At 35.1% G+C, this 26,731-nt stretch overlaps 1 protein-coding gene across 2 annotated transcripts in view; it reads right to left on the reverse strand.

The window, feature by feature from the left end:
• Positions 1-26,731, reverse strand: part of CNTN5 (contactin 5) — a gene marked incomplete at both ends in the record, with an annotated part of 355,379 nt that overhangs the window by 150,716 nt on the left and 177,932 nt on the right. For both annotated transcript variants that reach the window (XM_080614312.1, XM_080614311.1), the window contains 2 exons: positions 6,262-6,364; positions 20,745-20,948. In XM_080614312.1, coding sequence (XP_080470438.1) covers positions 6,262-6,364; positions 20,745-20,948 — 307 coding nt within the window. The remainder of the gene's footprint in view (positions 1-6,261; positions 6,365-20,744; positions 20,949-26,731) is intronic.

Below are 26,731 nucleotides of genomic sequence, written 5' to 3' on the forward strand. Positions count from 1 at the left end.
TGATCAAAACCAGGAAAAATAACTTCTTCAGATACCCCATGCAGTTCTCCAACATTATAGTCAGGTGCCCTTCATCAGATCATAAAGATTTTTTTTGTATCACCACACTGATCTTTGCTTAAATATAATATTCATGTATCCATTTTTTGCTTTAATTTATGTATATTTAAAAATTGTCATTAAACTCTTTCTATATGTACCTAATCTTCAATGAAAAGTTTGATAGTGACATACAATAAATGATATGGTAGGGGGGTTGGAACTAGATGATCTTAAGGTCCTTTCCAACCATAACTATTTTATGATTCTATGATAGCATTTTTAACAGAAGCTTGAAGAACAATTTAAAAGATCTGTTAAAAGACAATCAAGTCAAGGAGATAAGTTAAAATTCTATACTCTATGGATCTAAAACATTGAGATATTTGTTAATCAGAATTGAGTCGGTTTATTGTTTCAAGACATTTTAGAATATTTTCTAGACTACAAGTCATTAAATTTCATTCACTTCTGTGACTTACATGTATGTAACTTCATCTTATTTATTTTACTTTATTTTATGTTATTTTAATTTATTTTAATTATATTTTATTTTATTTTATTATTTTGAAAGCCAGATTTAAAAATAGACTATCAACTGAGTTCTTGCAAGCCATATTACAGATGGGATGAAGCTTATGACTGAGCTACAAATTCTGTCAAAACAAAGTTTACAATAGAATGATTAAAGCAACTGTAACAGCATGAAAAATGCTTCTATCATGACAGCCTCATCACAATTTAGTAATAAAAGGAAGTCAATATCTCTATTTTATTCTTGTCTTTAACTAAAAATATTTCATAATATAAACATAGTCTTGATACAAGTAAAGTGAAACAGCCTAGCATTTAGAAATAATATCAATATACTGTGTAGATGTTATTATTTTACAGAAATAGCACAAGCATAAAACACTTTCTCAAAAATGCAGAAAACCAAGCATACAGGTTAGTAAGAAAAATTGTCTGTCAACACTGTTCTCCATCGACTCTTTTGATTAAAATCTCTAGGTGTTCACCTACATGTTTAAAAAAATAACCATAGTGAAAAAAAAGGATGAATAAAACTTTTTGTTTCTTTTTTTTTTTTTTTTTTAGCAAAACAATCCTTTTGGTAGTCTACAGGCCCAGGAATCCTATTTTATAAGCAAAGACCAAAAGCTTTGATAACCTACAACCTACAACCACAGCAATAGTCCACATCCTGTAATTTGTTCTAATGAGAAATAAAATATGATTACTCACTCAAAATTGGCTGTGGCACTATCATAATACAAACTGTATATACTCTTTTTCTTCTGGCTGGAGCCAGAAAACCTTAGCAGTATAAAATTTATAAGCAGAATAAAATAGAAGCTGCTGTATGGTGTGATGCATGACCAAAAATGCAGTGAGGAAAAGGCTGAAGAGTGAAGGTCAGGTAGGGTGTGTGCATTATACATGATTTGACATTAAAAAATCTGTGTGAAAGAGTGGGTGTAGAAGACCTATTTGAAAGGGAAACAAGGAGTCAACCTAGAGTTATATGTCAGGTAAAAAAAAAAAAAAAAAAGAAAAAAGAAAAAACTAAAAGGAAAAACAGAGTGATACATTTCTGATGCTTCCTTTCTCTTGTTTTTGTCTGATAGCAAGGGTTTGTGCTCAATGACTGTAACTTACAGTTTTTCATGTGAGCTTTGACAAACCAGTCCTGTATCATTGTTCAAGCTATGAAAACTTGTTCATTTTGAGGCTCTTACCAAAGTCATATATTTCCATCCATGCCTACTTTTAAGTTCCATGTTAAAATAATAGTATTAAAATCACTTAGGAGATAACTATGCTCCAAGGTCAGGAAGCATTAAAATATGCTTGGATGGCCATCACTGGAAATGTTTGACTAATGAATATATCACGCGGTGGAGGACTTAAAAGTCCTTTTACCAGTGTTATTTTCATATCTTTCTAATGAGAAGCTAAATGAAGACATCAGAATTCTTCCATTTAAAAAAGTACATGCAGAAAAGGAATGAAGGAATTAACCAGCTGCCTCCAGATATTCTTGGGAGCAAAGTCTGTAAAATTCTAGAGAAAATGAAAATGACATCCTGCTGTCACAGAAGGCAGTACCCAACAAATTGTATTTCTGCAGCAGGAAAAGCCAGCAATGCTTTGAATTGTGCAAGAGTGTCAGATGGAGAAATGACGGCTTTTTCACCAGAATTTACTCAAAGAACAAAGTCATGATCTGTCTTCTTGATTTACATAATAAACTTAATTTCTCACATTAAAATAATGGACTTGTTGGAAAAACAGGCTTATTGAACTACAAAGAATAACCTCACTATCAATAAGCTCATTTATGTGTTTTATAAAAATAAATTGGCTTGTCTTTTTAAATAACAGAAGCCACAAGCAGTGAAAGTCATGTTACTCAAAAGCAAATATTACCATACTGCTGATTAGATTTACATTTTTTTAATGTAGATGTTTTGAATTCTTCTATTTAGTAAGTTTTAAAGGAAATATTTTTCTTTTAAAATGAGTATATTGCTTTATCAATGCTTAATGTCAATATTAACCAGGATTTAGCAATTAAGTAAATTAAAAAGATATAAATCTGTTTTTATGAAAAAAATAAGATATTAATACTTTGTTATTTCCAGTATGGTTTGTTTTTTTTTTAATTATTTTTTTTTTAATAAATATGTTTGTCTGTCATGTTAGGAAACAACCAAGAATTCAAGTGTTCCTGTTAAAAAAGGACATAATTAAATGGGTGGCAGAAAATATATCCGTAAACTGTATATATTCATACGCATATGAGACATATCTTTTTTAATAACAATGGAAGCACAAGTTATCGTGTGGATGTGACAGTGGATATGGCTGCAAAAACAACTTTTCAACAAAAGAGGGCCAGCATAAACATCCATCACAAATCACAAAACATCACTAATTGCAAAATGTACACTCTCATATAGAATACAATAATTATTTTCTTTTGACTCCTCTCTTTATCACATCTTCTGCTATACCTCAGCAGTAAATCATGGATACATGCAGGGATTTCTTAGCCAATGACTGATGCTCACTATAAGCAGCATTATCAAAGACTAATAACATTGTTTTGAGAGATTTCACTCTTGTATTAGTTTGAATTCTTTAGCAACAACAAAGCCTATTTGTAAGTGGCATCAGTACCATAATATTTACACTTGTAAGGGGACCAGCTACATATTGCTTGGATCAGAATAAAATCCTTCTCAGAGAATTTCTGTCTGTCAAACAATTAAGACATTTCTTTTTAGTCTGAAGACAAAAGCTGCACAGCTCCAATTTATTTAATTCCTACAGACATACTGACTGGCAGTTCTAAATAAACACTACTAATAAATCATTAATCTGTAACTAAAGACTCCTCTCTTTCTGGAATATTTGCCAAATGTCTACTTCAGGAAATCTCACTGGAATATCTGTCATTCTCGCAATTACAGTGGAGAGAGAAGAGTGTTTCAGATAGCTAAATTAAAGCATGAGAAAACCAGAAGCACATTGGTTTTGAGACTGTAACAACTTTTGTGTTATTTGCAGTAAGAATTAAAACCACCAGATCTCAAAATGCTAAATAAAGAACGAACAAATTAGTGCTGATTCAGTTAGGTAATGGCAGTGTAACAAGGAAAATCCTTATAAGCTATCAGGAATAAGAGATGAAGACAAAGAAAAAGAAAATTATGAAAATGATGCATTTTTACCTCAGCCTTCAGGTTTCAAATGAGGCCTGAAATGTCATTCATGTAATTATTACCATATCAGGTTGAAAGCAATTTCAACTCAGCTGATTTGATTGTTCATTAATGGCTGCAAAAAGAAGATAAGGAATGTGCATGGTAAAAATAGCTGCCCATTACAATAGCAGCAAATGGGGTCAACTTACTAGATAACCCTAAAATCCTTGATCGTTCAGGTGTTTTTATTTTGTTTTTTTGTTTATTAAAGGTTAATGCTAAATATGAACCTGGAAACAAGCTAATCAAAGCCTTTCTGTTAACCTTCACCTTCGTTATGTGGCTGTTTAAATAGTGACTGACTGGTTTTGACAGTTTACTAAATCTCAGGATGTTGATGATGGAAGGTATCAGTAGCTGCATTTCTTGCCTGTCAGTTATGGTTATGAAGGACATGTGGCATGCTTCCTCTTCACTAGAAAGTAACAGTTGACTTGTAATCTGTCAGCAAGTAGAATTTAATTCCAGCAAAATGAAGAAAATAAGAACTAACACACTGGTTACTGCTTCAGACGTAGCCAAGAGCCTAAAAGGGCCTGGTTGCCAACTATTGACCTGGCAGAAAATTGGTTAGTGTCACTGACAGTAGAGAGCCTGGAGCTACCAGCCTCTGCAGAACAGCCTTTTTCCTCATATATTTCAGGGAATCTCTCTATTTATTGCTTTGCTGTCCTCTCTCATGTACCTCTTTCCTTTTCTTTACTATATATAACACAAAATACAAGTTTTACCCCACAGAAGTTCTCTCACATTTGCTTCCTAAGCTACTGCTTACATTTAAGTTGTGAATGAATTTGCAAAAGCCACTGTTACTGTCTAATGGCTCCTGATATGTGGGCTATCGTCTCCCACCTTTTGTTTGGACTGGTTTGGCTATGTTCTGTCTCTCCCTCAACTTCACCAGTCCCAAACAGATGCAATTCAAATACTTTCTCAGAATTTCTCTGTAATTATTCATTAACACTTTCTGTTGACCTGCTCACTGAGAATATCCGGATATTGGTTAAACAGGAAAAACAGGAAAGAAGCAAGTTTAAGACGTATCACCCAGCCAGTAAATAAGACCTGTTAACAGAAAAATCTGAACAAAAAAATCCAGTGACACATGAAGGTCAAAATTACTATAAAAACATTTTAAAAGTCCTGTTGAGTAGTAGAGTCAGGCTTTGAATATGTGCTTTGGAAAACCAGACCTGCTGAGGAAGCTGGAGTGGTGATCCTCAGAAAACAGACTGTTGTTTCAGAACTCCTTTCCTCTTATGCTTTGCTCCTACTAAGATAAGTAAGAAGAATTGGCATGGAAGATATGTTACTCCTCAGGCTAATTGATTTGTGAAGTTCCTCTACAGGAGTTACAAAGACAAATCATTCCACTATTTCTTAATCAAAGCCAGGCTGTAAGAAACCTGTATATATGCCTTGATTAGCTGTGAACTACAAAACCAAGCAGGATATGAGATATTGAGCAGTATGACTTTGTGGGGTGCAGGAGATGTGCAAAAGGAGCACCACTATAAAAAGGAACTGAAAAGAATTCAATACAGTAAGATTTCTTTCAATACACACAGCCCCGCATAGAATTTGATGGTGTATTTTGGAAAAAAACCGAACCCTTTCTATTTCTGTATATGTCTCTAGTGAAACATCACTGATGAAACACTTGGTTTTAGCTAGGTATATGTACAGAAGGAAGAATAATTTCTTTCTGTTTAACTGTATACTACCTTTCCAACCCTTATGTTTGACAGCAATAATAACAGTAACTGCCACAACAAAACTGATATATTATCAATTTCATCCTATATTCCGTAATCTAAATAAAGTATAGAAATAATTTCCTTGTTATTTAATTTATACAAAATAGCAAAGAAGTATTTCTAAAACCTTTCTCTCCCTAAGCTGATTTATCAATAAACATATAAAACCACCTTTGGCAAGAATACTAAATACCTGTTCTCTAGTAGTGCTATTAGGTCAGGTAGAAACAAGAGAATTGGCACTGCCACAAAGTGTGTTAGGATATGTTTAAAACATTGTGCTTTTAGCTTCATACATAAGCTATGAATTTGGGAAATAAAGAAAGCTACTCATCTTGTTTATCCTCCGACTATAATATTTTGGCAGAATAAACTCTCATTTACCGATTTATGGTATCGCAGTGATTAAAATGAGTGAGTCTGGTAATTTTTTTTCAAAAAAACCCCACCAACTTTCCTCTTTTTGTTACAAGAATGTTACTTTTCATTTTGACACAGTCTTTTAACTTGAATGAATTACTGTCCACAGAAACGGCTGGGCAGGGAATTAATAATTGGCTACTTAGCCAATTGGTTACTTTGTGCAGTAAGAACTGTTTGTGATAATGAAATCTAGCAAAATAATGAAACCACAAATTAGGCATGTCAAATCTTCATAAACAACGATGTCTGATTATCAAACAATTTGTACTTACTTGCCAAGTGCAAAACACTCCATCTTAACAGTAGTTCCCCTTGCAGCTGTAACTGTGTAAGGAAAATGGACTTCAATTTTTGGTTCATACTCCCCCATCACACCTGGAAAATAAGGAATGTTTAGAATATGAAATATCATCAGTTTTCTACTTGCTGAGATAATCAGAGGAAAACCCTGTGGCTTGCTTTTTGAACCTTCCCAGCAGTAAAGCTTGCAGCTGACGGAGACAGCCTTGTTTGTTCTGATATGCTCTGCTTGGGTCCAGTACATATTCTAAAATGTTCTTCAGAGTTACCAGCAGCACAACAGTGAGCTTAAGGAAAAGGATTTATTTTTTCAAACACGGGTTAATGTTTACATTTTGAAAGATTAAAGCAGGCAAACTATTTGAGAGGGGCAAGAATTTTCAGAGACCAAAGCTTTGTTTACTAATGCAGTCACATTTATGACAAATAAATCAACATCATCATGCTGTAGTCAAGTGAGGACCTTCTAAGCTCTGAAAGAAAAATTCAACTGATGTAACAGCATTTGTGTACACAGATACAAACACAGATATGCAAACACATACAAAGTCCAGTTATTCATTTTCAGTTACCTTTTAATTCAGGAGATGATTAATTTTATCAGGACAACACAGTACCATAAGATACAACTAGAAAAACATTTAGGAATGAGAAAAATATATACACTGAAATCAATATAGTTATCTTGAATTTGCTGTAGAGTGACTGACAGCTTTGGAGAATCACAAGAGTTTAGGAAATGGGAAGTGACCAGGGAAGGGAGACAGGTTTTATAAGGAGAGGTGAGAGGTTTGTATTTGATGCAGCTTAGAGAAAATGTCACGATCGACTTGGCAGGAGAATATGACTCTAACAACACTGTTCAGTTAGACAGAAGATGGGCTGATGGGCTACTGGGCTAAGCAATGCTCAGGAACTAAAAGCAACAGTAAACAAACTAAAAGTTATTCAGATTTTTAGATAAGGAAAACTGAATAAAATTTGGTTGTGGACACAGTAGCAACAAGACAAGTCTAGCCTGAATCTATAAAAATCAGTCAAGAGTCTCCAAAGAATTCTAGAGCAAGCAATTAAGAGAGCAAAAGAGAGACAACAGATAACTTGTTCAAGAAAGAGGAAAGAAAGGAACATAAGGAAGAACATGGAACTAGAAGAATATGAGATTTGCAGCCCAGAGAAGACCAGCTGGCAGAAAAATATAGAAAACAACCCATAGCCTATTAAAGCAAAAAATAATATAGAAGGCTGAAAAGGTAAACATATATTTCTAGCTCTTCAAATATTTCATATGGACTCAGGAGTTTCCAGTGGGGCTGTGCTGTCTTCCTCCTGTTGTCCCACAGGCTCCTGCAGCTTGCCTCTGGGAGGAAGTCTGAACTGTATGCATTTAACTATATCTTTGGGGGCTTAAGTTTAGTTAGAAAATCTGAATGTGTTTGCCGTGAATCAAATAACGGAAGTAGAAAGCACAAAATGCTTTTAGTTCAAAGAATGCAATTCCATAAATAATGTGGCTTCATAAGTAGTAGGAGACTTCTTTTTCAAAAAAACCATAATCATGCAAGTATTACATGTACTAGCAATAGTGAACCAATTATCCTAGAAAACATGACTAAATCAATTTTTTTGACATTGCTTTGTGAACTTGCGGAAAAATACTGCCCGCTGTTTGAAAAGAGAAATTCTGAACCAATTCTGGCACTAAAGTTTAAAAGGCTTTTTTTTTTTTTTTTTTTTCGTAGATAAACCAAAATTAATCTTTGTGTCCTGGGTATTAAAATGAAGTCAGGGCATCAACCAAATTGTAGTCAATTGCCATTTTCCCTAGACTAGACTGAAATCTTTCCTAGTCTAATCTGTCATAAAAATTTTATTCCCATAGGCTTGTACTGTGTCAATAAATTACACTATTTAATTACCCTCCTTGTGACTTCTTTTACTGTTTCTGGCTTCTTTTTTTTTTTTTTTTTTTTTTTTTTGGGTGTGTGATTATGAATACCAGTTTCTGATTCATCTCAGTTGAATCATTCATGATGCAGATCTTTCTATCACATTTTTGCTTCTTCTCTTCTTGTTGTTTTTGTTTGTTTCTTATTGTTTTCATCACAATTCATTTCAATTTGCCTTTTTTGCACTTGAGCTGATGTTCATCCACAATGGCACCCTAATTACCAGTAATACATAATAAAGGTATTTATACTTTTAGGTTTGCGTGTTACATAAATTTGCATCGGGTGACATTTATCACCTATCCACTCTATTATCATGATATCCTTTTGCAGCTCTTCACAGTTAAAGTTTGACTAGCCTTAATAATTTTATATCAACAAGCTTTTCTACTTCTGTGTTCATTTCCTTTCCAGATCATTTATGTATTGAATGCTGAAGTCCCAGAAAAGGAACTAGATGATCTTAAGGTCTTTTCCAACCCTAATTATTCTATGGTTCTATGATTCTATTTTGTGGCTTCACTGGCTATCTCCCTGTTCTCCAAAATGACCAGATGCTCCTAAAACAGGTGAACTTTTTTTTCCCTGTGTGCTGTTAATTCAAAATGGGGCTGCCCTTCAACCCTTCTGAGAATTTCATTTCATTGACAGCCTCTGATGAGTGACCCTCTCAAGAGCTATTTGAAACAAAAGTACACAGCATTAACTTGACCATTCCTGTTCATATTCTCCAATACTTTTCAGGAAAGTTGCATATTGATTGAAGTGTGACTTCCCTCTTTAAAAGCTGTATTCATGGTATGTGATTGTCTGGTAAGACAGATTACTGCATGGATAGGTGATAAATATAATCCCCCTAACTGTACTTTTCTGTGCTTTTTCTAACAAGCCACTTGACACAGAAGTCAGACTTACCAGTCTGTAGTTCCTCAGATGTTCCTAGGAGTTTCTTTAAAAGCCCCCACACCTTTTCTACCTACACTCCTACGCCTGAGGCCAAGTGAAGAAAAATGGTCCATTTTGCTTCCTTCTGTATGAGTTTGGCCTTGGGGATTTGTTAATATTTGTAATGTCAATATTTCGTCTAAAATCTTATCTATTAAATCTTCAGTTAGGAGAACTTCAATCTTGATAGCGGAACCTTCCTAAGTTCCCTACTGAAAACAGTTCATTTACATCTTGTGATGAAGTCTTATACTCCTGAGGTATTCCTTTTAAATCTCTGGCACCTGTTGACTGTGCATACTTGCTGACACATTTTGTGATTCAATGGATTTAAACAAAGGGGGTTTTACTTTCCTTTGTGTAAGGCTTTGTTCCTGAAAATCGCTGTGTTGATTTGTTGTTAACTATTAAACATTTGCCTTTTTTAGCCCTGAAAAAAAAAATGCATTTTGGAAATAGAAATAAGGTGTTCTTGCGTTTAAATTAATACAGTATTTATGGACACATCTGAGGAACAATATTATCTTTCAGATGTTATGTTTTTAACTTACATTAGCTCTCTTTAGTAGGTGCAATCTGCACAAGTATTGAATGATATTCAAGACCCATGCCATAATTCCATATTCCTAATGAAATTCTGATCTACTAAAGCTTTGCACCCAGTCCTGTTCTTCTGGGTTATTGTTATGTTAGCAAGTGACCTGCCTGCAGCAACTGGCCAAAAAATGAAGAAAAATTACTGAGCAATTGCTTGGTGTCCCTATGAAAATTAGGAAACAAAAGTCTATTATAGCAAAGAGATATTTTTCATCCTTATTATTTATGATATTTGAGACCAAGGAGGCCATTAAAGCTGCATAGACATCGAGGGATTACCATCAAGAGATTACCTTCCCACATTATACTATAATTGCTTTGCTATGGCTGTTGTACCTCCAGGATCTTTATCTTTTCCAGTTTCTGTTATGGTCACTAAAAGTCAGTAATGGTAAAACAATTGCCATCTACATTTTCATCAAGACTTCTGTTCATTTGTATTGGATGCTAAAAGGAACCTGAACTTTTAAGAAATACCAGGGCATTGAGTTATGTGCAATAGAATCAATCTCTCTCAGACTTAATATACATGACTCTCTTTCAGAGGTTTGGCTAAGGCCATAAAAAATTCTCTCAGTCATTTTTTATTTTCAGTTATCAAACATGAAATACAACAATAAATAAAATTGATCAGCAAAGAATAGAAACATAATATACAATTTTTAAGTGGCTAACAAATCATAGAGCTCATGTGGTCTGAGCACTGTAGAACGGGGAGCCTCTCAATGCTCCTGTGCTGTGCCTTCCCATGAAGATATTTCATTTTGGACAACCTTTTCCCTTCCTAGAGATGACTCCCATGATTCAATCTTCCTTAGGCTTCTTTAGTTAGTTTATTACACTCCTTATTTTACAAGCTGTGCTTTTCAGCTGAGTACAGATGCGGGTAGTGCTGAATTTGTGATTGGTATGAAACACTGCTTCAAAATCTAACTTACCAGATCTTGAATTTTCTTCTGGGATGAAATAAAGGGCTAAAAGCTGAATTTTCTTGTTTAAGCAAATCTTGGCCCTGGGTTTTATTCTGAAACAGTTCCACCTTACATTTCCCAGTCTTTGTGTCTCTGTCCTTTCAGTGCCTGTGAGGAGAGCTTGCCTCATGCTTGTCTAGCCAAGGTCTTCCCCAGCTAGGTGAAGTTCAACTGAGATAAAATACCTTTCTGCTGTATCTCTAAATACTGAAAAAGACACTGATTCAAATTACTGAAAATATCCCAGGACCAAGCACAGCTTCACCTTATTAGAATTAATGGTTTGTTAGTCACATAAGCAGAAATGGTTCTCAATATTTATAGAAGAGTTGATGTCCCTATTTGGCCCTTCAGACATTTTTTTTACGATCATGCAAATATCATAGAGCAATTCTTCACAAATCACATATTCTCCAACCCAGCTAAGAAAAAATATCAATAAAATCAGATTTAATTTTAATAAGTGGTTTCCTTTAAGTTGTTCCTCTGACTTGGCTGCAAATCTGTGGCTTGAGTTCAAATCTCTACCATGCAAAGTGTCCTATGAACCCTTCACTACGTTGTTGTCTGCATTTTAGTTTTCTATCAAAAAATAGAATTATAGATTCATAGAATGGTTTGACTCGGAAAGGACCTTAAGCTCATCAAGTTCCAACCTTGCTGACATGCGCATCTCCCATGACACCTCCCATTAGACCAGGATGCTCAAAGCTTTGTCCAGCCAGGCCTTGAACACTGCCAGGGATGGAACATCCACAGTTTTCTTGGGCAAGCTGTGCAAGTGCCTCACCACCCCCACAGAGAAGAACTTCTTCCTCTTACCTAACCTAAATCTTTCCTGTTTGAAGCCATTACCTTTTACCCTATCACTACAGTCCCTGATGAAGAGTCCCACTCCAGCATCCTTATAGGTCCCATTTAGGTACTGGAGGGCTGCTATGAGGTCTCCACACAGCTTCTCTTCTCCAGGCTGAACAGCCCCAATTTTCTCAGCCTCTCTTCACATGGGAGGTGCTCAAGCGCCCTGATCATCCTCATGGCCTCCTCTGGACTTGCTCCAAGTTTCATATTTTCTTATGTTGGGGATACTATAACTGTACGCCAGCTGGGGTCTCACTGGAGATGATGCATTTCTTATATCACAACAATGTGACAAACACGGACTGTGAGGTGCTCACATACCCCCAGAATAGATGTAACAAAATTTCAAACATTTACAGATATTGCTACAGCTAAAACTACACTGTTTCATTTTGGCCATTAATGGAAATGGAGAATGGAATAAAGTAGCAAGATCACTTTCCGACTGTCAGTCCTTTCAGCCAAGAACAAGCGAAAAAACTACAGGCAGGATATCAGTCATTTTCACTTCGAAAAGGACTGCTCTACTTCTTCGTTTAGCCTGCCACTCCATGACTTTTACAGCTCAGATGAAGAGTGTAGAAAAATTGTGAATCAAGAAGACAAGAAAAAAATTGTGAGTCAAGAAGACTTCTTGCTTTCATGGGGAAAAAATCGGATGGCTGAGAAATCATGACACATCATCTTACTCCAGCTTACTCCAACTGTGTAGAGGCTAATGCTTCTGTTCCATTAGTCTTCCATATATATTAACTACCCCCTGAATCTCCCAGAACATAAGCTTCCATGATGGCTCCTTAAACCCTTTCAGCTAAAATGATCTCGGTTTGTTCCAAACTGATTTAAGTAATAGGTCTTTAACTTACTTCAGAAACTAATTTTGAATGGAACAGGTTACAGGGAATACTTGAATAAGTAACTGATAAGATTTTAAGACACTAGCCAGAAAAGAATATAGGATTCCTGGTCAAACATCATTAGAGAGCTGGGGAGAAAATGAAAGCCAAAGTTTTCCTATGCTTAAGAGAAAGATTAGCCACAATTTTATACTTAACCATTATTTTGTTAGGAAATGATAAAACCCCCGTAGTTAGTGATTAAGAATGTCTGCCTGAGAGCTTTGGGTGAAGTCCCTGATCTAAATCAGATGGTGGAAGAATGTTAATCTGGTTCTCCTAAAGCCTGGATACTGCTCTAATCACAAAATTATTGGGGATTCTTATTGGTTTGGATATTCCTCTCAGTTTCTGGGAAACCTCTCGAGGAGTGATGAACTTGTCCAGCTGCATAAGAAATTCACATTAGAAATTGAGTTTCCAACCACATTATAATTACGATCTGTTGTGTGAATATTTATATCCAAACCTAAGAAAATTTTGACAAAGAAGCTATGGCAGGCATGTTAATGAATAAATTCTTCTCCTATCGAGAACTTGTGATGCAAACTAGGGTTCTATATGGTATAGGTCTTTTTGCGACAAATGAATATTTAACATTTTCCCTGAAGATCTGCACCATTAAATGTCTCCAAATATTTTTTTAAAGAAAGACCCCTGAGTACACACATTCACAATGACAGTAAATTCACAACACAAACCAAATTAATTCAAATATAATGATGATATCCACCATTATATCCTGATTGCAGCAGAAATTTTCAATGCATTGGGAGGAATTTATTGACTCACTTGCCATTAACCTTATTCTAAGTGGAACGACCAGCACCTGCTCCAAGTCTCTAAAAATTTACTGTGGGAATGGCTGTGTTATGATAACAGCCAACAGAATTCCTTTCACTTAGAGATCTCTTAGCCAAGTTTTGAGCTATAAATTTACCCTTTGAAAAGCCTTAAAGATGCTCATGTGAAACTGCATTCTGCAATCCACTGAACAGTGAAGTACCAACGTCTTCATGTTATTCAGAGAGCAAATCACATATACTAGATGAAATTCTATAATCTGTCCTAATATTAAAGAAAATTTAGTAATTCATAATACATCACAAGAAGGGAACAAACCTTTTTTAGTTTACAACTAGCGGATGTTTATGTATTTCTAATTATGAAGTTATAAATGTAGAAGGTCACACTTAACCAAAACAAAATGATTAACCAAAATTTAAACAGAACTTTCCTCTTCCCACTTTAAAATTCATCTATATGTTTGCCGTGTTTTAACATGACCGAGCAATTAAATACCACCCAGACACTCAATGTATCAGCTACTAGGAGGAAAATTAACTCTATCTGAGCAAAAACCAGAACAGTATTATACTGCATTTCACTAGTCAAGCAGTTACTCTCCGAACTCTATTTAGAAAGCCCTTTATAGAAACAGTATTTTGATCTTGAAATATTTTAAAATTAGTTATTTATGACTAATAAATGTTACGTATGTTTGTAATATATACATAAGAGCTTTCTCCCTGTCTTAAATGGTAAATACAATTAAAAGCACTTCAGTTGTAAGTGGTTGTATTATGACTGAAGGGAACTGGGACAAATCTTAAGGACACAAAATTAATGAGGTAATCTCAGAATAAGCAATGAAGGGTGCAGTGATGTTCTCTCTAGTTCTTTAAATGAGAGGCCAGAATAGTCTACAGTTTGAGCCGCAAAGATCTCTGTTTTCCTGTGTTTGAAAACATCAAGCAGTCAGTAACTATGACCAAGGTTGCTGTCTCTCTCTATGTAAAAGAGTCTTTACTGAGTCATAACCTACACTTCAATCCATAAAATTTCTCACATATGTGTAATTTAGAAACTAAGCTCTTCTGCAAACCCAACACATAGTATGAAATTGAACTTCACCCTTTGGATATTTGGAGATGAGTGGGGGCATCTGGACAACTTGTGTATACGACATTCCAGTATGAAGATTTATGCAGATATAGTTGTATGGAAACTTGGTAACTTGAACATTTTCAGACTACGTATATAGATGATTTCTCTGAGCACCCATACACATAAACAAAAATCAGGACTCCCCCATATTAGGCCACACACACTGCTTGAGAGGCCCAAGAATATGATCAACAAAAAGCCGAAAGAACTAACACTGCTTTTTTTTTTTTTTTTTTTTTTTTTTTTTTTTTTTTTTACAGGGGAGGAGACTGCGTTGAACTTGGCACAACAAATCTGTATCAGACTTTTTTTGGGACATTATTGGCCAATGTTTATTTTTGCTTACTTTTCATCCAGGTCAGGTTCACAAATTTATTTAATCTAAATTATTAAGAGAAGCACCTGATTTTCATGGGGTTTTTAATTATCTTCCTGATGGCATGTTCACATTTTTGAAAGAACTTAATTTCTCCTACAGTCAATGATATAATTGTTTGCACTTCAAATATGACCTTAAGCTCCATTTTTCTTGTAACGTGCTTCTTTCTTCTACAGGATGAAAACAAAATATCCCCTTTTCAGTTAGGTACTAAAAGTGTCAAAATTATTGCAGTGTCCCAGAAAGATTTTTTCATTTGTTTCTGATCAATTAGGACAAAAAGCAATGTTGCTCTAATTGTTATTGTTACCTAATTAACTGGAAAGAGCTTCCTAAATGGGAAATGTTTTCCAGTTGAGACTCCTCATATAGCCAGGAAAATACAAGAACCTATTATTTCCTCAATAAGAGACATCAAACCAACCCTAACATTTCTCTTCCATTAACAACAGCTATTGAAATACCCCTTTTTTTTAGACACAACAGCAACAAATCATCCTTGCTATCAGCTTACCGCAGTCCTAACCTTAAGCAAAAATTTTACTGTTCACAGTTAAATTATTTTACTATGTTGACAAAAATACCAAACTGACAACTTATTCTTATTTGAACATTATGCCTTACCACAGGATTGCAAAGCAAGCAGTCACTTGTGAATTTTTATTTAAGATCCTCAGACAGTAAGATACAAAACATTAGTTATGACCATTCTTAATCATTTAAACCCATTTGCAAATATAAAGGTTATTTTCATTACCAATGCTCCATCCCTGGCAGTGTTGAAGGACAGGTTCAACAGAGCCTTAGGTGACATGGTCTAGGGTGAGGTGTCCTTGCCAGTGTCAGGGGGGTTGGAACTGGATGATCTTAAGGTCCTTTCCAACCCTAACTATTCTGTGATTCCATTCTGTGATTTGCTGAAACTTTAATTTGGTCAACGTTAGTTATAACATTAACACCACACTCTGTCTGAAATCTTAATAGATACCGTTTGATGCAACGTCATTCCTAATCCTGAACTGAATTTAGAGGAACAATTTTTTTCTTGAGCTCATTTATTTTATGCTTTAAAGCAAAAACAACAATCTTACCCCCTCCAATTTTATGTCTTTGTTTTCTTTTTTAATTAAGATTACACTGGGTTTTTTTTAATCCTACCTTTCATCCTATTATTTTTGACAACTGTGTAGTGGGATCTAAGAACAAGAGCCAGAATGAAACAGACAAAAAGTGTTTCTTCAGAATACCTGTAACCCTTGAAGGATGCATTTTTATTAGAAAAGCAAAGACTGTGGGAAGTCTTTTATTTTCAGTTTCATTATGACCCATCATTAAAATACCTTACTACAGTTTTAGTGGAGAAACAACATGTTTACTACAAGAGTAATAGCTGTGCAAGGACATTGGCAATTTATCAGCCTTCCCCCTAAAGCAGACCTTGTGTACTTTGATGCCTCTGTCAGTGCTATCCATCTTCGTATACAGCTAAAGATCAAACTTGATTTTGCCCAGACAGTTTGGCTCTGTTTGAAAACAAATCAAAGTAGGATCATTTCATGTTTATGATCTGTCCTGCAGCATTAAGATAAGCTCCCACAGTTTCTAGTCAATCTTGCATAGTTTTTATGGACTTGAACAATTCTCTTACGTGACTGAACACTTAAAAGTGCAAGTAAGTTAATTGTAATATAACTCATACAAAAGAGGCAGCGTACAAGGTCAGAAACTCCAGAAAACCTGGCAGGATTAAGTCAGAGCTGCGTGAGTATTTTCAACTCTCATTACAATATGGGTATGCTTTGTGTCTTCTAGAATTCAGCTCCATATGGATAGACATATTAGAAAACAAAGCTAGATATGCAAGTACTAAAGAAAAGATCTGTGAGTTTCTGGAAGGGGAAAACTGGCAGATCATAACCGTTAGGGTTAATCTTTAAGTGCATCTTTTTAATGCTAGTTATCAGTTAATTAACAACTGTCAGCATTCTTTTGGGGTGAAAATATCCTATGTCTGCGAAACTGTTAATTTTGCTCTATCTTTATTTTCATGTATTATTTAATAACTATTCTATGCTGGTCCTTTTTATTAATTTCCACAACCGGGGAATTTTCTATGATTTCTCCCAAACTTTTTTTAATTCTGGGAAAGAGATCTTTAGATAACCCAGTGATGTCCAAACAACATATCCCCGAGTTCAACCTGAATAAACACATGCAGAGCACATTCCATCATGGAAAAGTAGAAATTAGCATCCTTAATTCTTTAAGAACTATTCATTTTATCATTATGTGAGACTATTAATCACATAGAATTAATCAATAGTATTAGGACAGACAAGATTCAGCTTGGACAACTATGATGACATGGAAAAAAAAAAAATTGAAGAAGGTCTGCATTCAGTTATGTGAGTATATGTCTGGTTAGACACCCCGACCTCTGTTGAGGTATTAACTACTTTGGTATAATGGAACACAGTAGAAAATATCCTCTGATGTCTGAAACTGTACAGGATTTTGTTTGTTTGTTTGTTCTCCTTCACTGCAGCAAAGCACTAGGCAGTATCTACACAGAGATAAAATGAAGAATTACTTAATTCTCATCTGCACAGTAATAATGTCAAAGTTAACATCTTTTCAAGAGAAATTAAAAAAAAATATAAAAAAGGAAGAAAAATTGGAATGAAATTGTGTGAACTTGAAACAATTGCCTTATGTAATCAAGCATCAAATGTTTTATACTCCCTAGGTGTCTATTTCCTAAATTTGAGGAGGCTTTCTGTTGTTTTTATTAGTCAAGATAATTTACTGCTCCCAATCAGCTTCCAAGCCTGCAAAGATCCATTTTAACAACCTGTATATTTTTTGTAAACAGTTATTAAATAATTCTTCAAAGTTTCTAATGTATTATAAATGCAGTTAATGAAATTATGAGTAATTTTTTTTCCTGCTAAAACATTTTATCTCCTCAGCTAGAATTTTAGAGTGTTTTTATAACCCAACTTGAAGTAAAATTGAATTGTATGAAATGACTGATTGTCAATGACATCTGAACAAGCGAGGTATTCATTTTATTCAGAAGCCATTGAAGGATTTCTTGATGTTTTTATTTAATTTGCTTCATATCACGGAGCTAAGTTCCCCTTTGAGACACATATAAAAGAAATAGAAGATTAATAAAAGCCCAGGAAGTTCCTACATTTTTGCAGTTTGACAGAAAGCCTGAATTTCATTTGGTTTCTTCCCCATAGATAGAGACCAATGTTGGTATAAGAGTGTTTTTTTGTCACAAGCTGTCCAGTCCCTTGGGTACAGGTACTCTTGATATATCAAAATAAGTAAATGATGATAAGTATATGAAGTTGAAATTTGAGTTAATGATACATATGTCCGTATGAGACTACAGTCTACAAAAATAGTTTTATTTATATTGTGGTTTTTGTAAAAGCTGTTTAAATGTACATGCTCTTCCTGTGGCTTCTGACAAATCTGTTTTTTACTTTTTAAATAACAAAAAAGCTTTAAAAGCCATATTCAAAATCATGTAACTCAGCAACACAGTTTCAAACAAATTTTCAGCTGCTTAGATGTTCTTAATTTCTCCCGTATTAGGGCCCATCCTCAGCTGTTTCTTTCTCCACAAATTTAATTTTCGTTAAGTTTACTGGGCACTCTTTTCAGCAGCTATATTATCCCTTATTTTGGAGTATAATGCATATATATTTTTAAAATTCTGTCATCACCCTTTTTTATCTGCCAATGAACAAGGCAATATACATAAAGCAATTTCTATCACATAGAAAAAGTATGCTAACATTACTGGAACTTTTATATTAGTTTTTAAAAGGCTCATATTATTGCATTCTGTGGAGGAAGCAGAACTTTCTAAGATGGCAGAGGTCATAAATCACAAATATGATTTCGCAACCAGAATTTTCCGGAAAGTTTTTTCAAGGTAGGTTTGTGGAGTCTGCAAAGTTAGGCAGACAATCTGGGTCTCTTCACTGAGAAACTTGCTCGGCCATATAGGAAAGCAAGCAGTCTACTAAGAAATACTAAAGAACCTCATTGGAATAAAGGGGCTTTTCAGAAATTCCAACAGGTAAAAATTAAGGCATGGAAGCCTCGTAGAAATTACGCATGTGAAAAAAAATGAACTGCAAAACTGTTGAGGAGCAGTTCATCCATGTGCAAATGCCTCCCCAATACTCCAGCACAGATCAGAAGGTTGGATTATGACAGTTATATGACAGCCAGCCATGAAACACGAATTTGCTTGAGGCTGGTATATACTACCCACTTGACATTTAGAAAAATCTGTGCAGTTTTCCTTCACAGATTGTGTTTCTTAGCTCAAAGATGTAGACTGCTACCTTTATTCTTATTTACTCTATTTCTTAAACTGTAGTGTGCCTATGACTGTTAGTATGATATGGATATTTAATTATTGAATTTCTGCACAAAGCTGGACCAAATAGAAGCATATACAGTTAATTTTGTTGTTTGCTTGTTCTTTGCTTTAAATCAGTAAAAATAAACACTTGAAACTCAATAATTAGCATAGGTACTAAGCCAGCAAAAGAAAATAGTAAATGATACAGTAAAAGATTCAGCTTTTTGCTGTGGAGGCTGCATGCTGTGCAGAGAGAAATTTCAACTTGTTATGATGAACATTAACTTAATTCCATTCTAATTTTTTCCTCATTCTGTTAAACTAAGAAGTCATCTATGTTTATATGCAGCTTCTACACCATAGGACCAACCTTGGTTCTAGAAAAAGCTATAGGCAAGACAAAAGCCTCAGAGTCTCTTTCTCTCCTCTATGATCCCTGATCAATCTCTCTGATTTATGCAAGTATGGATTCACATATGCTGAATTGCTGAAATGTATTTCTGAAGAATTAGAAAGCATCATTAAATGTGGAACATCTTGGAGAAAGGAAAATGTAGACATGGAATTATTAATTATTATTCTCAAAAATAACATTATTTTGACAGAAAACAAAACCAAAAGGCAATTATATTGTAATAAATATGAATCTTTTAGCTGCAAAAGAGCAAATAACACAATTGTCTCTATAGGCAGATATTCTGAAAGAATTGGAGTTACATATCATTTATATTGAAATGTCACACTGTTCTATAAGAAATATTATTGGAAGGTATTTTCTTTTGATTTTTTTGGGGGGAAAACTTCTCAATAATAAGATTTAGGTATTTATTTAAGGAAAAAAATGCTGCAGTTATATGCCTTGATGAAATCCCAAACTACCTGGGTAACTATCATTACAATCAAAGCTATTGCAGTGTCCTTGGTGATACTTAATCAGTGCATTGAACTGCAGTGTTGAAGTGTTACATGTCTTTAGTGCAGCAACAGGTAAAATTTTAAGCAATACAGCCTCTGCTCAGCTGTCTAACCATGTGTGCCTTGTGTCATCTGAGATGCATGAATGCACGTCTTGGCATCCTGCTGCTGTTCTGTATGCCCTGTGTGGTATTTGCCAGTCCCCCTGTGGATGTCTCAGGTGTCTGAGGGTGTCTCAGTGTGGCAGGGGCCACCTGTGTTGAGGCAACTGAACAAAGCCCTAAAGAAACAGACATTACTGAGAAAGGAGATTTGCTTGTCTTTGTCAGTGACAGAGCACCAGAATAGCAAGGAGTAACTGTTCTAAATGAAATACATCAGGAGATGTGAGATTGCACCTCAGCCTTCGGAGGTCTAAATATTCTCACAACTGTTAGATGCTTTAAAAGAAACTGTCTCTTTGAGCACCTTTCCTTTGCTGGTTGCTACAGTAAATGCATGCATATATTGAAAAACAATAAAATCATGGTTCTTAAATTAAACAGAATATTTTTGGCTTAGTATTTTTACTTCCATATGGTACCCAGAAATAATGCCTTTCTTACCATCATTTCTCAGTGTCAGAGGTGTAGGAGGACTCAAAACTCTGGCATTTGTCACTGTGTTTTTTACCAGGCATATATAGCTGCCAACATCAGATGTTTGCACCTTGGAGATGTAGAGATTGCCTGTCTCCTGAGAGATGAAGCGTCTGCTGTCTTCTGTCACAAAAGATGGGAATTCATTAAATACCCAGCTATAGATGATCTCTAAAAGAACAGAGAAAAAGAAAAAAAAAGAATTGATAAAGTAATTATGGAAACAAGACTCTGTCATGTTAACGGATACACCCAATAAATAAATTAATTAATTTTATTGAAATAGTCTAGGAAAGGAAAAAAAAGAAAAAAAAGCCTTAAACTTTTTATTTAATTTAAAATTGAAGAGAAGATTTTATTTTTCCTCCCCTTGGAATTTTGCAAATAGCATAAACATCAAGTCCACCGCTTTCCTAGGAAGAAATATTTAGTTCAGAAAAAATAATTAAATTATTCAATTGACTCAGAGAACATCCATAAAATATTAGATAATTCCCTTTTCTAATCATTCAGATCAAGCCAAAAATAATATAAAAAGCATTCTTTTCTAGTTCAGATTTGCAGTGAAATATATCAAGATGCTTCCTATAGTGCTAGGGATGACTTTGGCAACTATGTGCATAAAGAGGTTTTATTTTGAACATCTGTTTTTTAAAATCAGCAGATTCTAATAACTGCTTAACATTTTTTTATAAGTAATATTACTGCACTACACTTCTGTCTTATACATCTGTCTCTCTAAAGAACCTCAGAACCCTTCCTATATGTAGCTTAAGTCCCTACAATCAATGAATAATTCCTTAAACCAAAGCTACCAACTGCTTCACTTCATATTCTGATGGATCAAAGTAATTTTCAAAAATGGTAATTAATCAGTCATTTTTAAAAATAGTAATTAAAGCCAGTAGCTTGATTCTTATTTTTATCCCATGAATCATTTTATTTGCCTGAAAAGTTTTTCCCTTTATACGCATAATAATTAGTTGAGAAAAAAAGATTATTTCCTATTATTCTGTATGAGGTCACATCATGATTTATTAAAAACCTGGACACATTAATGTCTCAGTATTAGAAGTATCAGTAAAGTTAATGAGATTCTGATTTAGCACGGAATTCCTTTCCGGGAATTATTCATGTGGAGTTCCACCAATTCAGAATTTAAAGGTGCAACCTTAAGTATACTTTTATACATGCTGTTCTCCTTTCAATCTTATCTTTCACTGATTCATTTTGTCTTTACACTTTAAAAATATATTCTCCAATAATTAAACTGGCACATTTGCTATAAGCAATTTCTTCTATAATCTCCCCCCACGGTAGTTTTTACAGAATAGACTCCAAAATCACAAAAGCCGAAGCTAGTTCAGGTATATAAAGCCTTTACTGCTGCTTCAAAACTTTACTGCAAAGTGCTCCACTTATATAGCAAGTTCCAAGTTTTTAGGCTCAGAATTCTTAGGTGACTACCCTCAGCTTCAGCAGCAATATGAAGACAGTAATTGCACATATGTCAGCCTGGTTCCCTCATACTTTTATCCCCACTATAGCTGAAATTTATATAAAGTTAGTTGGAAAATGAAAGGGTCAGAGGAGTGAGAGGAAACACCTCAAAAAATTTCTTTTTCTGTGTCTTTTTCTGCTAATGATGGGAGAGGAACTGGTATAGCTGTTCACAGTACAGGCAGTGTGAAATACATTAACAGCCTAGTTAAATATATGCCATAGCCAGGAGTGTGGTTTGACTGGAACAGTACGGAAAGCAGTAGAAGTTCCTACTGATCTGTTCTTTCAATCTTTACATTGTACTGTTCCCTCATACAGTGGTCAGAAAGTAATAGCAAAGCACAATGACTTTTTTAATCAATATAAGACAACAGTTTAAGTAGATCACAACAGTGAAGCAGAGATGCAGGATGTTCTAGATTAATTCTGAAGAAGTTCTGTCTAGTTTTTAAGTCAGATGAAAATTTTTCTCATGAAAAAATTATAGAATTAGTACAAAAGTGTTATGTTAAAGGATTAACCATATTTACCTGACAGTAGAGGAAGACTTCTCCGAAATACGGGAATTAAGCTGCACACACTGACTTTTTGCTTGAAGCTTTTATCAGAGCTAATTGTAATTCTGAGAGGTTACACAAAACCCTGAGGAATTCAGGGCTCATAGAGAGTCCCCAGGTGTTCAAAAGTTCCAAAGGCAAAATACTAGTTAGGCCCCAAAATTTCATTGCCACTTCTGCTATCATGTCTTACCTGGTAGAAATCATTCATGGCTGCATAAAATTCTACAAAGTGACAATGAACATACAAGTTCAAGGCAAATGCATAGGCTTTAACTGAAGACACCTGTTACCAATTCAGATGGAAAGTAATCAGCCTTACTAGTTGCTCTGGCTTAAAAGTAGTTCAAACCAAATGCAAAGTAGTCATCACTGTGAGTTCATTGGTAGCTCATGTAGAATAGAATTTTCTCCACTTGTAGTCTAAAAACCATATGAAGTTAATCATTCATTTATTAATTAGAAATACTCCTAAGGAACAGATTTCAAGCTATTATTTCTGCATACCTACACCATCTGTGTTCTGGCCCGGCATCCAGATTTGTCCACTAGACAAAAGTGCTAACAGTTTACTTTTACATCATTGTCAGTGCCTTGACATTGAAGGAATTACTCCTGTTTTTCATTTCTAAACAGCAACTTCCTGAGAACACATTTTTTAAATACTTAAAGACTTTATATCTGAATGTTCAGCTCTGGAATTGGTCTGGAATTCTGCACCTTTTTTGAAAGTGAAAAGCCCCTTACACACTTCATGAAGTTCTTTTCCTATTAGACCTGGTTAATGAGTTCAGCCAATTGTTAAATACAATTTTTAAGGTTATGTCCATACAGCATACATAGGCTTCAGTGGAAGTATCTCAGGGAAACTCTGCAATTTCCAACGCATTCTATGCAGAACAGTCAGAAACAAATGTATCTGGCTTGGGACCTGGGGTCCCAACAGTCTTTAGCTGACAGAAATAGATGGATGATCTTGCAGAAGTTATTTTACAAAACAGTGTTAAAAGAATGACTGCAATTATGGGAAAATGGGTATACCTTGACATTGACCCATCGCACAAATGGCACACACTTATAGATTTGAAGCTATAGTAGAGGATGGAACATGCACTGGTGTTTGTACTCTGTGGCTCTGACTGTTCCCAGTTTATATGCCAGCAAAATTAAAATCACAGAATTCATACTGAAGTACAAAACCTGGGGGGTTGCTTTGTTTTGTTTTGGTTTTTTGTTTTCTTCTGGAAGTATTGTGAATAGGAGAATACCCGAATGATGGAGAATCAAGATTTAAAATACTGATGTATATTATAGACAAGTCTGTCATTTACAGCACACGCACAGTCAAATATTCTGAATCAACAATGAACATAGTTACATGACACAAGTCCCACAGCAGTTCAGCACAGGAGCACATGTAAGCTACAAGAAGAGAAGCTTGCATTTAAATATTATCTGAAGCCCCACTCTACCAAAATTGTAAACTGCTGAGTAAACATTTTGAATTTCAGAACAAGAAGACTAAGACCAAACAGATGACACTAGTCCTATTTGTATTGTCATGGTTTAAGCCCAGGCCGTAAATCAGAACCATGAAGTCCACTTCCCCCCCCCCCACCTTTCTTCCCTCCGCTCCTGGAGGGACGGGGAGGAGAATCAAAAGAATGCAACTCCCATGGGTTGAGATAAGAACAGTTTAATAACTAAGGTATAACACAAATCACTACTGCTACCACTAATAGTAATAATGATAAAGGAAATAACAAGCAAGAGAATACAACCGCTCACCAACCGGTACCTCACCCCCACCCTGCCATGATCCAGCCCTTCCGGGAACTCTCCGTTCTACCTCCTGGGCATGACATGCTGTGGTATGGAATACCTCTTTGGCTAGTTTGGGTCAGGTGTCCTGTCCCTGCTTCCTCCCAGCTTCTCCTCCTCCCTGGCAGAGCATGAGACTCACAAAGTCCTTGGTCAGTCTAAACATCGCTGTTATCAGCTCCATTCCCAAGCCGAAAGTCAAAAACACAGTGCTGCAAAAGCTACTAAGAAGGAGAAGAACTGACTACTGCTACTGAACCCAGGACAGTATACAGCTCACTGCAGTTACCACTGAACTACTTCAAGCCTGTATTTTCATATAATGGTTTACGTTAAAATATTTTAAAATCAGTGTCATTTGGCTAAGCACAAAGCACATAACAGGAAACTAAATTCCAGAGACACATCTCAAGCTTGACAGGTAAACGAATTATATGCAAGAGATTTTAAAGCTAAAAAGTCGGTGCTACCAAAAATCTAAATAAGACAAACTACAACTGTAAAATCAGAAAGAAATTACTCTAGATGTGAACCTTCTGAGGTCATCTCCTTTTGAGAAAAAACTCATGAAATTGTTTCTCTACGCTGTGCTTTTTCTGATTTCAATAAGGGAAAAAGTTGAAATGAAAATAGGAAACTGAATACTGCAGGATACAGAAGTTTGGAATGTCTTTACAAAACAGATGCTGACTTTATTTTCTATTTTTATGCCTAGCTATTGTATTTTTCATGTGGCACCTATGCCAAAACCATACAGATGATGCAGAGACCTTCTTGGAAATTACAGTTGACTGCCAACACAAAAGAAACTTTTATGCAGATACTATTCAACAACACAAACAGAAACAGAGCTTAAAAAGGCAAAGAAATTATGAATTATAGAAGTAGTTATAAATTGGCATTCTCATGTGGCTTGGCCTGAAGGACTCTTCTGCTGGGAAGTTCTGTCTTGGTGTAAAAATTATTTAAGTAGTTTTGGTAACTGCAAAACTGGTATTTCTCTTTATGAATGACCAGCCTTGTTTACAGAACAACGTCTCCAAGGAGCTCTGTAAAAGTTTTCCAAATGTCCAATTGTTTCTGTGTTGTATTAAGTACTTTTTAGTGGGTTGTGTAGGTGAAAATCTGGGTCACTTGGTGATAAAGTAGTGAGATGAGACCATCTATCTCCTGCCAAAATGAATTTATAGTGTGAAATTTTGTTTACTATAATTTCTTAAATTATTTTTGTAGATCTATTTTCTCTGTTTAAGAACACTAATTTCTGAACTGTCATAATGGGAAGTACTTCCCATAATGGACGAAGCTGGCATACTGACATATCAGCATTTTTGTTAGTGCTGTATTGTGTTTCTGGAGATATCATTCTGATGCAGAAAATGTCAGTACTATGGTAATGCAAAAGTCTTTCTGTCACTGTTGGTCAGTAAGAAATAACCTCTCAAGTATTGTAATGAGAGCTATGCTGGAATCAGATAGCACCAAATATTCACTCCTGTGTTTGTTAGTGCCTGAATTTTTCCCAGATTTGCTTCAGGGCTTTTTTTCCTAAGAAATTGCTTGTTTCAGCCTTTTAACATGAAGTTTCTGGACAGCCTTTTCTTCAGTGTTTTGAGCTAAGTGGTATTCCGGGTGGCAAGCAAAGACATAGCAAGAAAATTGCCACAGAAACTCCCTTAAGGCCACCTAAAACTTAAATGTAATGTCAATACAATGGTTAAATATTTCATCAATGTCATCAAATCCTGCAAACATGCATAGCATAATTGTGTTTTCTGCAGAGTTATGGTGTTTGTACAAGAAACAAGACTGGTTTGTGCATTCTATTTGTGATGCAGTGGGAGATACAGTACTACATCTTCTCCAGTATCCTGTTGGGAAAATACATTTCTCTTCCTCTGTTTAGGATTTCCTCTGATTACTCCAATTCCACAAGATGGCAGTACTTGATGAATAAATGGCACTGATGCCCAGTGACATCCAAAATCTGAGATAATCTGGGATTTTTAGCAACTCTGAAGAAGTTGCTTCTTCTCTTCTCTTTTCTTTTTTTTTTTTTTTTCTTTTTTAATA

The sequence above is a fragment of the Psittacula echo genome (genome assembly GCF_963264785.1).
Source record: "Psittacula echo genome assembly, chromosome: 3".
In the NCBI taxonomy this organism is placed as follows: Eukaryota; Metazoa; Chordata; class Aves; order Psittaciformes; family Psittacidae; genus Psittacula; species Psittacula echo.